The 17845-nt window shown below is 45.0% G+C and overlaps 1 protein-coding gene across 1 annotated transcript in view; it reads right to left on the bottom strand.

Annotated features, from left to right (window-relative positions):
- The window catches only part of vn (membrane-bound neuregulin protein vein), a 160116-nt gene extending 142654 nt beyond the window's left edge, over positions 1 to 17462 (bottom strand). The window contains 3 exon segments of the mRNA XM_072302118.1: positions 15106 to 15262; positions 15265 to 15344; positions 15347 to 17462. Coding sequence (XP_072158219.1) covers positions 15106 to 15262; positions 15265 to 15344; positions 15347 to 15941 — 832 coding nt within the window. The 5' untranslated portion in view covers positions 15942 to 17462.
- Between the last annotated feature and the right edge of the window lie 383 nt (positions 17463 to 17845).

Genomic DNA, 17845 nt, shown 5'->3' on the forward strand with positions numbered 1-17845 from the left:
TTTCCATAAAACCAATGAGGCAACGAGACAGAGAATGTACACGTGTAGAGCCGTAGGAAATACATTCCTGAAAGGATGGATTAAAGCTACAGAAGTTGGGGGAGAGAAGAGAAAGAGACGAGGCACAACCGAGGGAGGGGGAGGGGGAGGGGGAGGGAGAATGTGTGTAAGGGAGGTCAGGAGCAGTCAGGAGCGGGACCCGGCTGCTAATCCAATCCAGCATGTTTATACTGGTTAAGTTAAACTGGAAAGTTGTCAAAACCGTTGAGTGTGTTCAATATTGACAGCTAGTCGACTCTTCGGAATCAGGAGTTCCCAAACTTTCTTCCGTCGCCTTCCTTATTTTTAACCATGGCGTCGAGAATTCTTGAATTTTCGGTTCCCTGATGGTCCCCTCATTTTCCCTAATTTTTACGGAAATATTCCCTGAGGACAACTCGCTCTTTCCGCTCATTATCCGCTCGATTTTCTGGGGGAAAACATGATTTTTCGCCGAACAAAACCGCAATCGAAGTGCTTTTAAGTCCGCAGTTCGAAAAAGTAGTTTCGACAGAAAATTCAACAAAGCGTGCTGTGTTCAGGACAGAAAATTTGATTGCAATGCACTTTTACTCTCTACAAAAGCGCAAAAAATTACATTTTGAAAAGCCACCGGGAATTCCCGTTCTCAAAAGACTATAATCTCTGAACCTAACTTTACAAAAAAAAGCTTTTCCCAGAGATTTTACCTCCCTCGACTAAGGGGCCGTTCGTAAAATACGTAACGTTAAAATTCGAATTTTTCGACTCCAGCCTACCCCTCCCTTTCGTAACGCACCCGTAATAGAGGCCTGCGTCTTCCTTTAAAAAAAATATCTAATGCACTTTGTTCGACCCCTCTCCGTTAATTTGTAATGCATTTTGGGTGAAAAATACCCCATCGCGTTGTTTTTCCATCTTACATGTAGAAAAATCGGTGCTACGTACCTCTTTTAGGATTAACGCAGCCCCGTAACGCACCATTTCGGCTTTTTGAACCCCTTCCCCTCCTTCTAACGCTTTTGTAAAATAGTTCACTATCCTTCAACAAGTAAAATATAATGGCGTAACGCTCTCCTCGACCCCCCCCCCCCAGGGCGTTACGTAATTAAGAGACGGCCCCTAAATTCTCTCCCCTCGTGGACGGTTTTCACATGTAGATCGAGTCAATTAGGAGAGGTTGGACATACTTTGGAAACTTTAAACGCTTGTAACTCCGTTTATACAAAACTTTGAGGTTCCAAATTGGTTCCATTGGTTTTCTCGTGAAATTTTCTTCCAAAAGCACCCCTTGAATATTAAAATTTGACGAAATAAACATCAAAATTTGCAGTTGAAGTCAAAAATTTCATGACCGACCTCTCTGATTGGCTCGATCCAATGTGAGCCGTGTGGCAAAGGTTGAGAACCGCTAGTCCTGGGAGCGCATACGAGGCTCACATCTTTGTTACCGGCCCCTGTCTGTTACGTATTAAGAGTTGACGATTTATTTGTATGACAATGATAAGTATGTCAGAATAATTGGCGCGACAACGGGGCCGGGGAGGGGGAAGGGGGGAGGGGGGAGGGGGCGGAGGGCCCCGAAAACGAAAATTCGTGAGTAAATTCCGCGGATGAGCAAGAAATCATAAGGCAGGCCGCGCGCGGGCCGACCGCTCCGCCAGACGCCCGAAATTCCACGCATTTCCTTCCCGATTATCTCCCCCGATCGGGGAATCGCTTTTGATCAGAGCCTCGCCGCTCCCACTTCTGTCGCGCTAAAGAGAAACGCCTTAGGAGCTTTCGGATGTTGCCAAATTTCCTCCCGTAAAATATTTATTTTCGGAGAGAGTTACGAGTATTTTTCCTTGAAATTTTCGGACACTTTACATCAGATTACGAGCAAAATCCCCTGAGAGAGAGAGAGAGAGAGAGAGAGAGAAAAAAAAGGAAAAGTACTTGCAAATTCTCTCCCGAAAATTTGTATTTTGTCTTAAGAAATTTGACAACGTCTGAATGTTCATACGACGTTCATCCTTAGTACAGCAGACTTTAGCCGCTTCAGCGTTCACAGTCATAACGTCCAAAACTCACAGAGCCTCGTGTCACGAGTCAACTATGCTCCTGACAGCGCTAAGATGTCTTCATATTCAGGGTGTACCAAAACCCCCCGGTCGGTTTAAAATCCGTTTGCATGGATAAAATTCTTAATGAAGAGCGTTTTGAATATATTTCTTTGAAATTTTCAGAGACTCCCGATCGAATTGCGAGCAATGTTCTCTGAAAAAGTTGGAGAAAAACATTCACGAGATTCGCAGAAAATTCGTGTTTTATCAAACAAGATCTGGAACCTTACGAAGATTGATACGGTATTTCTCGGTAGCACGACACAGTAGCCACCAACATTATTTCTTTCCGCGCGCTGTCGCTTTAAGGAGAGTTACTTGCGTGAACACCGAGGATATTTCGCTATGTCAAATCCCCTCTGGTGAATCGGTCTTAGGACGATAGTTGGAGGCCCATGAGAGTCCTGCGAGTCCATAGACTATGACGGTTAATGACAGTGCTGCCTTATCAAGGAATAACGCCCTATGGACATTGGGACGTCGCCAAATTACCCCCGATAAAAAAGTGATTTTTCAGAGAAGTTACAATTATTTTCCCTTGATAATCTAAACGACCTCAGATCAAATTGCGAGTGAAATTCTCTGAAAGACCGGGAGAAAAACATTCGCATGTTTCCCAGAAAATTCGTGTTCTATCGAACGAAATTTGGCAGCGTCAGGGGGTTCATACGAGGTTCTTCCTTAGCGCGACAGAGTAGCCAGCCACCAACATGATTTTTTTTCCGTGCACTGTCGCTTCTTGAGGAGAGTTACTTGCGTGAAGGGCCGGAAAAACCTCAACTGTCATGATTGTGAGCGAGTGAAAGGGGGGGGGGAGGCGAGGGGAGGGGAGGGGCAGGAATATTGAGGTGATTAATTGGAAATCCTGCGAGGGCTTTGTATTCCGGGCGAGGGAATTAATTATTCACATATAAGTGAGCGTGCTTCCTATGGAAGCGGCTCTGGGCGCAGACGACTCGTCTCCTTTCCCAGGCCCACGACCCGGGGCCGGGCCGAACCCCGCAACTCCCGCTGGGAAACGGCCCCGGATAAGTGGTTTTAACTCCCGGAGCCGGGACCCCGTGCCACACGGCCACACCGCCTGCCCCAGACGCTAACGAGTAACTCAACCACTCCGGCTCTGCTTCTTGTAAAAAGAGTTCTTCCGCCAGAAAAAGGGAACCGCACTAGCCGACTCTTCATTGAAATTGATACACAAAACCATAGACGAAGTAGACTAGGGGACAATCGAGCGATGCTATTGGTTGAAACGGGCGGTAGTTGGAGACTAAAAGAGGAAATTGATGGATTAAATATATGGGCCCTCGTGCGTTGCCGTTGGTTGGTCTATTCGTTACCTCCTTGCACATTGGAGACACTGGCTCTCGGCATTAGGATCTGTTGATTTTCCCCCTGTCCTATTCGTCTGTCGCTTTGAACAAAAAGTTGAATAATGGCCCCCGACAAAAATGTTGCATGGAGTTCTACCGATTTCCACACATCCATGGACGTTGACAACTTTCTATGAGAGTCGCATGAAAGTTAAGGAAATTCCATAAAGTTGCACGGAAATTACTTCATCTCCATACATCCTGGAACACGAGAGCAGGACCGGATTTAGGGGATGGCCACATGGGCCGCGGCCCATGTCGGCAAATTTAGGGGGGCGGCAAATTTTGATTTTTTCTTAAATGTAGGTATAAAAAAAATCGGATTCAGAAAAAAAAATTACAAACGAGAAAACGAGACAAGATTTCTCATTTCCTGAGAGTATGGTAATATTTCTAATTTTGACGTCTTTCGGTGATATAAAAGGCAGCACCTTTAATTAGTCGAGTTAAGAGAGAAACCAAACACGCAATTTGGCCTGGAACGGCGCGCCGTAGAGAGCAATGATGACTAGGACTTGAGATGAAAAAAAGAAGTCCTCGGAGCGGCGGTCAGCGTGTAACACATGTGAGCGCCTACAAGACTGCATGAATACTTCACGCATTGCATCAAACACTGTGCGGTCAGCAGCGGTCGGCGTGAAACGCATGGCGCCTACAAGACTGCATAAATACTTCACGCATTGCGCCAAATACAGTGCGGTCAGCGCGGTGGAAGTTAAAATTATTAAACCACCTTATGTTTGTTCTTTTATAATTTTTTCGTTCAATACTTGTAAATGGAGGGCCTTGTCCACACAGAGACAGGTTTACGGAACTTAACTTCCGCGCAAAGTTTCGTGAACTTTTGCTGGTAGCGTTGACAGTACTTTCGCAAAAAATGTGTCCAACACGAGTAAACGCGTCTTATGCACCCCTCCCTCTCTGGCACGTTCACTAGATGTTCTAATTGATGTTTCGGAACGAATGAGAAGGGGGTGGCAAAATATGGGCGGCAAGTAGGTAAATCCGGCCCTGCACGAGTGATTTCCAAGGGGCAGGAGAACGACATCCTTCCCACATAATCTGCATGGGAATGTCATATTTGCCATGCAATCCACAGAGAAATACGGAGATGTTACCCCTTGCCAAGCGATGAGCATGGAAACGGTATTTCATAGATTTTGACCTTGGCACTTCTTTTAACGGGGGGTGCCGATTGTGAAAATCGACAAGTTAACAAAGTACGAATTTAAGCGTTCCAATACAAATATATCGTGACAAAAATTTCACGTAAGTGGAACACGATTCGCGCAACGAAAATTACTGAAACTGTCTCTGAACCAACAATAAGCTATTTGACGTTTGACCATGGAGAAAGTCAAACCTCCGCTCCGGCGAGGGCGGGATTTTCATTTTTGACTCGTTTTTTCAAACCACCCCCCCCCCTCCCCAGCTCGCATTTTTTACGTGACCTGCAGCCTGATTGTTTCAACAATCCGGCCTGATTGTTTCAACAATCCGGCCTGATTGTTTCAACAATCCGGCTGCAGGGCTTGACCCCCCCCCTCCCCTTGTAACGCACCGTAACGTTGGCTTAACCCTCCTCCCCTTCCTCCCGAAGTGCCATACGTGATACTTAACGGCCCCTTAAATGTGTAAGTGGTCTACTGGTCCATTGCTTTCTAGGGGTGAAAAAGTGTGGGGTTTTGTGTAGATTTGGCGAGGGAGGAGCGCTGCGCGGTCTGGCGGAGTCGCGAATGGCGCACAGTGGATCGAGTCAATAGGAGAGGTCGGACAAAATTTGGAAACTTTAGAAGCTTAAAACTCCGTTTATACAAAACTTTGAGGTTCTAAAAGTGGTTCCATTAGTTTCCACGTAAAATTTTCTTCTAATGACAACCCTTAGAATTTAAAATGTAGCGAAAAAAACATCAAAATTCGCTGTGTTGGTCAAAAATTTCATGTCCGACTTCTTAAACTGACTCGTTCTACTGTGCGGCGGAGGCTCTAGACGGACGCGGGACCCGATTTAGAGCAAGCGCAAGTATCGTTCGTTAATACACCATCAAACAGCCTAATTACGATATTAACAATGGCGCCAAGCCAACTCAGATTGTGCTCAGCCCCAAGAGGACGTCCCCCCCCCTCGCCCGCACCCCCTCCCGCTCATCGTCTCACACGCCACCGCCACGAGGGACTCTAGCGAAAAACCTCCAAGAGTCCTGCAGGGATGCAAACCATTAGAAAAAAAATCGCTTTTGGTCTAAAAAAGGATTCGATGAAAAAAAGACGAGGGCGGAAAAAACGAAAATAGATGGATTGAAGAAAAAAAAAAAAAATACGAAGAGAGGCGAGTCACCTCTTTCATAGTGGGGCAAAGCGCATTGGAGCACGTTCTTTCTGGCAGTATCCTACTCTAAATTAAAAGCCTAAGGCTAAAATTATTGTTTGTACCACACCAGAAACGCTATAGTTTTGAGCTATCTCCCGGTGACGCTCTTCAGGATGAAATTGTGCACTACGAAGCCCTTTTCTTAGACTTTTTAATTACAGCCGATTTCGCCCGCATGATCGAGCGTATGCAACCCGGCCCACCGCGGAGTTAAAATAGTTGCATGTTGGGTTCAAACCCAATTTCGAATATTCTTCCACTGTTATACGCACTGGTAAAAAAAACACATTGGATCTAGAGTCCAGACTCTTGAAAACATTGACAAGAAAAAGGACTCTTGATTCAATTAGATTTAAGCTTAAATCAAGAACCAGGCCTCTTAATTTGAGCGGATTTCCTTTTGATTTTTTTGATGTTTTTTTTTACCAGTGCGGGGCGTATAACAGTACAATAGATAATGAGCGCCCCGCTCATTATCCAAATCGAATTTATCTATCGTTCTCAGTTGGTTAATATCGCGTTATTTTGTTTGTAATGATTTTTCCCCGTTAACTGAGGAGCCTAGGGTAAGTTATACGGCATCCTCTGGGATGATCCTAAGGAGGTTAATGGGAAATGACAAAAATAATTTTAAACAGAAAATGGTGCTATACTTAAATTAATCTTTTGATGGGAAAAAAAGACTGACGTAATAAATACTCCGGTTCACTTGGGTATGACGACAGCAGGAATTACAATGATTTCAAGTTTGCAATCTAAGATAGGCGATTTAAAAAAATGCAGATTCGAAATTTCTGCCTGCCACTTGTGGAGATCGAATCCGTTTTATCATAATGCATTATTACGCCCTTGATCCGCACGCAGATGAGTCGAATAGCTCGGAATTTTAATGGTGAAGTGTGGTTTTTGTCCAAGTCTCAAATTCAATTTTCACGACCCAATCGGACTAAAATCGCTCTCCTGAAATATTGCCCCCGAGCATTGAAATCCTTTTTTGAGGATGGTCACGTTTGAAAATACCGGCAATATTTGGGTAAATGTGGTCCCGCTGAACATGGGGTCTCGCCCCCCTCCCCTCCCCCCCCGGCCAAAACTTCTTGTGCCAAAGCCAAAGCCCTGACCCAGTGTTGTCAGCGTGTTCCGAAGAATTTTGCGTGCTCCAGACATGCGAAAACTTGACATACCATTCTTGTTCATGGGACTTTGAGAACACAGCATGGATTTCGTCGGGTCTGGTGGAGACATGTACAGGGTGTCTCTTAAAACAGGCTGGCCAAAAATCAGTACTTTTACAGTGCATTCCCAAGAAATTCAGTACCGCCTTAACAGAAACATTCAGTACTTTTTCAGTACCTCCAATTGACGAAATTCGAAAATTTTCAAAAATTTGAATTTCTCACTCAAATTTCGACAAAAATGACAAAAGAGGGAAAAAATTCCGGACCTTCTTGCGGAATTACCGCACTTTTTCAGTGCTTTCGGACCTCCCTTAAAAAAATCAGTACTATTTCCGGGACTTTCCGGAAATTCCGGACTTGTAGACACCCTGATGTAACTACATTAAAGTCTCGATTTTTTGCGCTTGGGTTATCCGCGGTTTTTTCCCTGTGGCTTTTATGGAAAAAAGTCGCGATTCTACGGCGCCAACTTCAGTGAAAAAACTTTTCCCAGAATCGAGAAAGACTCAAATGAACGTATTTATACGAAAAAAAAACCACGAGATAATTAACTTTAATTAACTGAATCAAGGATTTTTTATGCATCGTGGCTCCTCTTGATTTTACTCGGGGTTCACACAGCTCTTTTTAGCATAAATACGCCCACTCTGGTGATCAAAGATCAATTTCAAAAATATTTTTTCCCCACTTCAAACTGTTAACCGTATGCCTTCATGTCTCCACTTTGAAGTAGGATTTTTTTAGCACTTTTAAGCGGTGTGTACTTTCAAGTGCTGACTAAGAATGACATCTGAGTGGATGATTTGAGAGCATGGCTAGGCTAGCAGACACATTACATCCTGCTAACGAATCAGAACAAGCATATTTTATAAAAAGGTCAGATTACTTTTCAGCTATGGATAATTTTTCACTTGAGATAACTCTTCTCCCTCAAAAAAATAATTGCTACGTGCTATTATTTTACCATAGTTATCCCAATAGTTATTTGTCTCTCCGTTGTGTTTATTGCTCATGCAGCAGAGCTGCAGGCAAACTTTAGATGAACGATGTCTATCATCAGGTTAACATCGTCGTTTATTGGTTCCATCGAAGCTTTATGGCGCGTTAGAAATGTGTATTTTTTGACTAGGCAACTATTCGCGCTCCTCGGTATGTTTCTTGCCTACACAGCGACATTGAAGGCGGACCTTATGTCGACGGTATTAGAAAAAAATAGTTTACTTCCTCAAACTAAAGACGTTTTCAACAGAAAGTCAGATTTATTTTCATGTCCCCCTCCACCTCAGACCACAAACTGCCTGGCTAAGGAAGAACGCTGTATGGGCCGCCTGCAGACGTTGCCAAATTTCCTTAAGTAAAATGCAAATTTTTGGAAAAACTTTAAAATAATATTATTCCGATTTTCTGGATAATTTAACGGGCGGTTTAATCAAAAGTTTCTGAAAATTTAAAGGAAAAAATTCATAACTTCTCTCAAAAATAAATACTTTATCGAGGGTAATCTGGCGACGTCAAAATGTTCATGCGGGGTTTTTCCTTAGAAAGGTAGCTTCTGCCGTGCTGAGAAAAAACGTCGTATGAACGATCGGACGTTTCCCTGAATTTCTATTGATACAGCATTAATTAATGAGAAATCTTATGAATATTTCTCCTTGATGGTTTCAGAAAGCATAGAGTAGCTCCAAACAATATTCCCTAAAAATTGGAGGACTAACATTAACAAGTTTTCCTGAAAAATAATGTTTTATCGGCGGAAATTTAGCAACATCTTAAGGTACATACTGCGTTTTTCTGGAGCGTGGCAGCATAGTTATTAACTATCATAGTTTATAGTTTACGTAGCGGCGGGAGTCCCATGGGCCTGACACGAGCGTCCAAGGAACGATTCACCAGCGAGAATTTGACACGGCGAAATATCCGCGGGGTTCTGAGCCATGTATTCCGGTGTGAAAAATCACGAGGATATTTCACGATTCTTTCATCCGTGGCTAAATTTAGAGTTTACATCGGTTGGCAGGAAATATATTTAGGCGCTCGTTGAGTTAAATTTTAGCGGGTAAACGAGCCGGTTAAAAATACTGCGGATTTGTGTTGTGCGAAAACGTCGAGAAAATTACGGAAGGCGAAGGCGCGCCCGTGTAATTTTCAGAAGTTTGGAGGAAATGACCGCGGGAGCTGCGGATGAAATAGTGCATAGTGCAACCAGATCTCCCGTCCTCAGCAAGAAACGCCGTATGGACACTCCAACATTGCCAAATTTCCTCGATCAAATATTTACTCGGGGGCGATTATGAATATTTTTCCTTTAAATTTTCAGAGACTTTAGGCTAAATTGTGAGCAAAATTTTATGGAAAATTGGAGGGAAAATGTCCATAACGATGGCTAAAGTACGAAGCTGCGTATTTTTGTTTACGACGAAGCAGACTTCCTGTCATACTTAACTTTTTCTGCGGAAAACTGGATTAAATTTTGCAATAAGGAACCACTATTTCCGACCCATTGTAGAAACAACATACATGCCATTTGTTTCCCGGTGCAGATATGTGCTTTTATCGGACAGCCAGAGATAGTGGTTCTTTTTGCAAAATTTAATCCAACTAGTCAATGTCATTTCTTGAAAACCTCATTGATTTGTGTTTTCTGTTATCTGAATGTTCTGTATGCGTTTCAAGCTATAAAATTCGCTGATTCCTTCAAAGAAATAAAAAAGGAGCAAAAACTCTAAAACGCACTACAATGGAGATGCGGCGTTCTTCCTCCGCACGGCAGCTTCTGCTGTGCTAAGGAAGAACGCCGTATGAACATTCGAGAGTTTCCATTCCAAATTTCCTTCGATATAATGTTTCTTTTTAAGGAAAGCTATGGATATTTTCCCTTGAAATTTTCAGGAACTTCAGGTGAAATTGTGAAGAAAATTATCTGAAAAATTGGAAGAAAAATATCTACAACACTGGAAAAAAAAACACTGGATCTAGAGTCCAGACTCTTGAAAACATTGACAAGAAAAACTACTCTTGATTCAATCAGATTTTTGCTTGGATCAAAAGGAAATCCGCTCAAATTAAGAGACTTGGTTCTTGATTTCAGCAAAAATCCGATTGAATCAAGAGTATTTTTTCTTGTCGATGTTTGAGTCTGGACTCTAGATCCAATGTGTTTTTTTTCCAATGGACTACCGAAATTTCGTGATTTAGGAAAAGAAACTTGGCAGCTGCTGGAGGCTCATACGGCGTTGTTGCTAGGACGGGAGTATAGGAGGCTCTTGCTTGGCTTGGGCGAGATGATGGAGCGGCGCAAAGACAAAATTGCTTTGCTTTAAAATGACGGTGGCGGCAGCTGCATTTGGGCCCGGGCTCGGGAGATATTTTCGTGTGGAGAAAATTGTGGCGGGCGCCGCCGCGCGGGAAGCGCAAGCACCTTGGACGGCCCCGACTCGGGGGTTCCTGACCCCGGGTGAGTCGCGAGTCGCCGCTCCACCCTTACGAATTATGAGCCTCGCACCAGAAGCCAAATTATATTTTTAAATGAGCAGAAGAAGCGCGCTTCTGCCGCGGCATTATTAACCTATATTTTTTGACCCACTTGATGTTTTCATCTTTTCAATGTTGAGTCTCGCCCGGCGGCAAACAATTACATAACTTTAATAAAACCGCTCCCCTCCGCCCCGACCCGACCCGGCCCGGCCGCCTATTGTTTTCCCGACGCGAGCGAAAAGAGCTCATCGAAAAATCATCACGCTAAACTAATTTCTAATTTTAAATCCACTCGTAAATCCTCCACTCCTCGGGAGCTCCGCGAACATGAAAATCTGTGAGGCTAATATTTAGCACGCTATTACGGCTATACTTCTAGTTTTCTGCCGCTCGCGCAGACTTCAGGAGATCTTCTCCACCGCGCATGAGAGGCTGTCCGTCAATCCGTCCTTTTCCATCACAACAATCGTAGCCAAGCAACGCAAAAACCCCGTAAACCCCATTTTACATTTTTTGGAAACAATGTATCATAGCAGAAAAACTTGTGTACCTTGGGACAATATTTTTACAGAATTCTCGCGCAAATACTAGCAAAAATTTAACCTGCAAATTTGAGGTGCAAGTTCAGGGAGTGCAGAATGCAGTTAGGCAAATTTTGGTTGAATTCGTCCAGCCCGTGTTTACCCCCCAACCACTTTTCGATTAAGGGAACCAAAATTGTCGATTCGAGTAACTGAACTTTCCGGTAAGATGTAATAACCGAACTTGGATCCGGGTAACCAATGTTTTCGACAGCTATGAAAAGTATTATTTTTATATAAAAAAGTCTGATGGTATTGACCTCTGATTCTACGATGGAAATGGGACAGCGATACGACTCTTGAGTGTGGAGGGTTGCCCATCAAAACATGAAGGCGCCTCTCTTTTTGATGAACATGAACATCGCGAACAGAGAGTATTGAACATGTCGTTTGATACTGTATTGAACATGTCGTTTGATACTGTATTGAACATGTCGTTTGATACTCTGTTCGCGAATAATGCTGATCGAAAAAGAGCGTCGCTGACGTTTGATGGGACAACACTCGGCAGTCACCGCGATGTCCCGTTTCGAACGTGGAAACAGAGTTTAAAATTCGACGATTTTTTTTCTCCTTTCAGTTAGAGGACAGTCTCCTTTCTTCCGGACAGTTTGCTTTCCGCGACTCATTCCACAAAACACCGGAGAGCGAAACCTTGACCTCCCTTTGCTGCGGTTTTTGCAGTAGGCAAATCAACCTCGTACAACATTTTATTCTTCTTTTCCCTGCGGAGCGCAAACATGAAAGCCCTGTCGCGCATGCGCACAGGTGCCACTAGGTTACTGGGCCCGCATTCCGCGGCTGATCCAACCGCCGGTCCATGGATTTCGAAACGGACGCAACTTAATTCTCCGTCGATCGGGGCAAGAATTTTAGCTATGCCTACAAATCCACCTCAAATGAGGTGCTAACTCCCACCGCAGCTGCCAAAATTGTCGATAAATCTCCTTTCTTAAACAGAAATTCTGTAGCACGAGGGCTAACCACAGTAATTCGTCGTTTACCGTGCGAAGGAAACTAGCTCCATTCCAAGGTTGCAAAATTAACTTAAACTATTAAATTTTTTACAATAAGGTAAGTAACAGAAACATATTTTAGGCACCGTATTAATGTCGATGGGATGCGAGTTCGCACTTCTGTAAATCTACGCCAATCTCAATTGTAGCAGCGATTAATACCGATTTTATCGGTTGGTTGACGCGATTATATCGGTGGCAATATATTGAGATATTATCGCATTAAAAATTGCGATGTATAGCGATTAAATTGCTACACATCGAAATTTTTTGGTTCGATAAAATCGCGATCAATTTTCGTCGACAAAATCGAGATTAAATCGCCATTTATCGCGATTTTTATGTCGAAAATATAGCGATAAATTGCCGCGTGATAATATATCGCGATTTTATCCCGATAAGATCGTGGATAATCGCTCAGATGTTGATGATCCCAGCGATTTTATCGCCGATAAAATTGCAATATATCCCAATTTTTCCGTTGAAAAATGCTACTTGGGATATTCCACCTAACCAGTCGAATATTCTTTTGAAAGTTTTAGATCAGGCCCTCGACTGGGATTCTGTCCTATCCCAGTTCTAACTTGTAAAAATTAAAAATTAAAAAAAAAAAAAAAAAAAAAAAAAAAAAAAAAAATTAACTCGACTGGAAAAAGGGAAGAGGAAGTTTGCCGCGCAAATTGGCAACCAAAGGCGGCATAAAGATCCGACAGGGGAAGTTTAGTTATGCCGACTTTGGTCACTAACCTGCGCAGCAGACTTGCGGGCCGAAATCGTCGTAACTTTAATCCACTAGCTGGAAGCTGTTTTAGGGATCAGAGAAAAAAAAGAATCGCACATAAGAGGGGGCAAATTGAAAGATAAAAAGGAGAGAATAGTGTTGAAAAAGAAGGGGAAAAGAAAATAATTAAAGCTGGAACGCTCCTACAGCTGTAAAACTGCGGAACAACTTGATCACTATTGCTCTGTCAAATTGTAATAAAATTAAGTTGCCCAAGATATCATACCTATCTGTGACTGTGCGGTACGATATTTGTACGATGCGCAAAAGGTAATATTTTCGTTCAATAATATTTTTCAACGCAAGCATAAATTAGCAAGCGCATACGATTAATTAATTTAAAGAGTAAAAAGTAGAACCGATGAATCTGATTCACACTCTAGTGACGTAAAGGGTGCAATGAGGTGCATAGGCGGACAACACATGTCATCTGACCGACTCAAATCCTACCCTTGATCGACATTTTACAGTTGGTTGAATTCGACAGGCATCAGTTTGACATTAGTTTCACGTTACCCAATTTTCTCTCCATAATTTTATAGGAAAACCATTAAACATAATTCTAGGAAAATTTTCGTGCCTTTCCCCTAGATTAAAAGCAATGCACTCGCAAAATTTTACCGCAGAATCAGACGCAGTTTTCGGAGGAACAGTACGAGGAAATTCGGCAACCTCTGATTTAGTACACGCTAATTCTTTTGATGCCGTCCACTTTTTCTCGAAAAAGCTTAGAGACTGGAAAAAAATATGCGATTTCCTCTCGCTTGACCTGCGAGCTTATACGATTTTAAAAGACTCAGGGGTAGAATGCACCAGACTTAGGATAAATCTTACTTTCAGTTAGCTTGAACGCCAGCTCGAAAGTAGAATGACTTCACTTTGAATTTGCGGGATTTTTATCTCCTTAAAATCTCTCATGCATGTAGATTTCGGTGCAAGTGAGGAAGTGTAGTTAGGGGGCACTGAGGGTACAAACCCCCAGAAAAGTCGTGATTGTGTGCAGCCGCACTAATCAGATGTCATTCCAAAAATCTCGGCAGCTGGGGCTGATTTTTTCGGTCCAGGTTGCTGAAATTTGGCCAAATTCCCGAAACTTTGGAATATCGTTGCCGAGAAGTCAACAGTTTTGCCGAATTCCAGCAGCCGGGATCGAAAATCTCAGCTCCAACTGCCGAGCTCTTCGGGGTGCGCATGATGTCGAATTTGTTTTCACCGTGTTAACCCTCCCGAAAGGGGAATGGATCTTTACCGTTATGCTCCTTCATCTCTCTGAGTTATCTTTCAGTTTATGCTCAGAAAGGTTTCAGGGTCAAGGAAATTTTAAGGTTCGCCTTAAAACTCCATCTTGGCCTCTTAACTTGCTGCGCACTAGATGTTCGGTGTGACGTTTGAGACACAGTTGGACTGCATTTTGCAATTTGGAACTATAAATTCAAGCTCATCTGAAAAAAACATTTATGTGCATAGGGAAACTAATGGCACATACATTGTTTTTAAACTGGGCCATAATTTATAGTTCCAGATTGCAAAATTCAGTCCAGTTATGAAAAAGCAGTTAGGGACCGCTCATGAAATGTGTAACGCTGAAAATCGCACCCCTCCCCCTCTCTTCTTACCGTAACTTAGCCCTAATAAAATGGTATCGCTCTTTTCGATCCTCTCCCAATGGCGTTTCATGATGAATTTCGGATGAAAAATTGTCACTTCGCGTCGATTTTTCATCTTGGATTTTTACAAAAATCTGAGTTGCGCGCCCAAATCTAGCTGATCGGGACGCAACCCTGAATGCCTCTTCTCCCCCTTGTAGCGCATCCATAATGCAGGCTCAGATCCCCTTAAAGTTTTACGTGTTTCATGAACGGACCCTGAAGCCCGGGTCACACTATCAAACTGAAGCTGTCAAATTTGTGAGGGAGCAGCGCAGATGGGTTCTCGCGCGCCGATCAGAGATGAGTGTTTTATCAAAAAAAAACCCAAATAAGCCAAATTCGTGTAACTATGGTGTCGGTGCCTCGACCGGGCTGTGCTGTGTTGCCAATTTTGGAGGATAGGTTACTTGCCCGGATGTGGCTACCGCCACTCATGACTACTGCGGACAGCAGTAATTTGATGATATAGAGATCTCTGATTGTAAATGAGAGCCCTGATCTCGGTACATTGGTAGCTTGGTTAGACGGTTATAGAGATGGAGTAGTTAGAGGGAGAACTCACCACATTTGGGACAGAGAACATCCTTGACGGCCTGGACGGTCTTCTTCCTCTGGAGAACGGGCTCGCCGAGAACGGTGTAGTTGTGGGGGCCGACGCCGTTGACGAAGACGATGTACCTGCGCCCCTGCTTGATGTGGGCCCTCACGAGCTCGCCGGGCGGGCCGGGGCGATGTCGTAGCTCTGGTCGCACTCGGCCAGCTTCCCGACCCTCGGCTTCTCGCTGAGGGTGAGCCTCACCTGGCTCCGAGCCGCAGCGGCGTCGGGTTGAGCCGGGAGGTCTGGTCCTTGTGCACCCGCTGCACCACGAACGTCACCGCGTAGCTCCCCTCGCTGCTCACTTTGCTCTTGGAGCGGGCCTTGCCCTCGAAGACGGTGCCGGCCAGGTAGGCCTTGGCCGAGATCTCGTTCGTGTAGTCGCCCACGTGGGAGCACACCGGCATCGCCTCCCCCGAGAGCCGCGGCGCCTTGAGGTAGTTGCTCGGCGACCAGGCGCCCTGGTAGGTGCGTCGCCCCGAGGTCCGGGAGCTCCGCCGCAGCGCGCCCTCTGTCGACGTGGACATCGGGGCGCTTCTGTTGCTGTAGCTGACTAGGGATTTGTCCAACATGGCGCGAGGGCGGCTCGGGCCGTGATTGGTTAAAGTTCTCGCGTTGTCGGCGGACTTGTAGTGGAGCGGCGTGGCTGAGACCCAGGAGACCCAGGCGAGGAAGAAGACGAGAAGGAGAGCGAATGTCAGTTTGGGCCGCCTGTGCCCATTGGATCCTCGGCGTGCTTCGGTCTCCGATGTGTCGCTGTCTCTGTCAACAAGTCTTTCCGTCGGCTCCTCGAATGACGTCATATCCTGACACAGAGTTCTGCGTGACGCGGTTCTCTTCTCAAACTGGGTCGGCTTTCACCAGAGCTTTTCCTTCGGGAAGTCGTTGGAGATGAGTCCTGTGTGTCCACCGATCCTCGCGGCGGGGCGCATCTTCTCGGGGCGTCGCGACGGCCCTCGTCTGGGCGCCATTTCGAGCGGGGTCCGTTCCGCAGCGACAGTTGGTAGCGCTCAGCGTCTGCTTCTCCCGCCAAGACCCGTCGCCGAGGTCTATGAACTACTAAAAATAGTCTCCGAACTACGCTCCCGACATTTTCACACTCAAATTTACATTTCTTATCCAGTGTTTATTCTCACGGCTAGCTCCTCAACTCTTTCATCTCGCTAGGACATTTCGACACGGAATAGCATCCCGAATTCTGCGATCAATTAACAAGCTCCCCTTGGCCGGCCCTCTTGTTTTCCTAAGGGGCGAGCCGCGACTCTTGCACTCGGCGCTCCGATAAGGGTGAGCGATTTATTTTTAGTTGCCGGCAAAACCGTAAACCGCGATGCACGCTTCCAGAGTGTAAACACCCGCTAGTCCAGCCGCCGATCGATCTTCTTCGATTCCAGCTCGAGTCACACTCCTAAGCCTGCCTTTCACTCACTCCCTCTAATATTATCCGCATCGAATCCATTTTCAAAACGATTTAGACTCCTGATCGGCGCCACTACGCTCAAAAGACACAATCCAAGCTTAAATTAGCGCACCAGCCGAATGCCGACAAATTCAAGAGGGGGGAACCTTATTGGAGGGAAATCTAGCTAAAAAACGCAACACAACAAAATTCACTTAGGTGATCATTTTCCAGACCGGACTGTCAGATTTGGGCATCGACGTACGAGAGAATCCAGAAGCAAGACGCACTCGACGAAATTGGACCAGACGACGGCCGGCTCTCGGATCCGTCGACGCTGGGTAGAAATTCTAAAAAGCCCGTGCGAGAATATCCGAAGGTGAGACGCAACTAAATATGCAACTTTGCCTTATACGACGGCTCCACTATTTATATCCCGCAGCGCGGTTCAACCGTCAAAACACCTAGATTAAACAAGTTGATCAGAGAGGCGCCTTTATTTTTGGAAAATTCGTCACACGCTCCAAAAAAACAAAAAACCAAAAAAAATTAAATCCACGCACACTTGTATGAAACAGTTGAACGGTCGGCACACACGATCCTTCCGAATTCGAAACAAACACTCGAAGCGTTTCCTGCAATTGGATCTTGAAGAAAATCCCAAGTCGTAAATAAATGCAAGAATGGGGCACGGAACTAATTCACAACACAATCGAGAGGAGGGATGAAATTTGGGAGAGCGAAATTCGCGCACTTTGAAATTTCGTGATGGGCGAAGACGCGGGGACGGGCAACTCGATCCGAAACTGGAAGCGGAGTGCGTGAGTGGTCGAACACGTGTGTTTTTCGCGACTACTCGGGGACATGATAGAGGCGGGCAACTGCCGCTCGGTGGATTTGAGAGAGAACAGTGAAAACAGTAGCAGCGCTGTGGCGGCCGAACCATGAATCATCGGTGGAAGCGGCGCTTCGGCTCGGCTCGACTCGGCCCGAGCGGGAGATCTCTATTCCATGATACGCGGGCGCACTGGCAGAGGGCCCCGACTCCCGGGCCGGGGCCCAGCCGGGGCCCCTCCGCCACACAGTGCGGCCCTCTGTGGACAAAAGTCAAAAATTCACAACTCGACATCTGAATATTTTTTTACGGAATTTGTTATCTTGAAGATATTTCTGACTCACTATGATGGTTCATTTTCAAATTTTCCGCTCAAAACTACCTCGAATGTGGGTAGAAAGTGGTCAGGAAATAGGTCGGGAATCACTGGTCCGTAAGAAATACACGGAAAAAAGACGTCAACTTCAAATGGA

The sequence above is a fragment of the Bemisia tabaci genome, chromosome 7, assembly GCF_918797505.1.
Source record: "Bemisia tabaci chromosome 7, PGI_BMITA_v3".
Lineage (NCBI taxonomy): Eukaryota > Metazoa > Arthropoda > Insecta > Hemiptera > Aleyrodidae > Bemisia > Bemisia tabaci.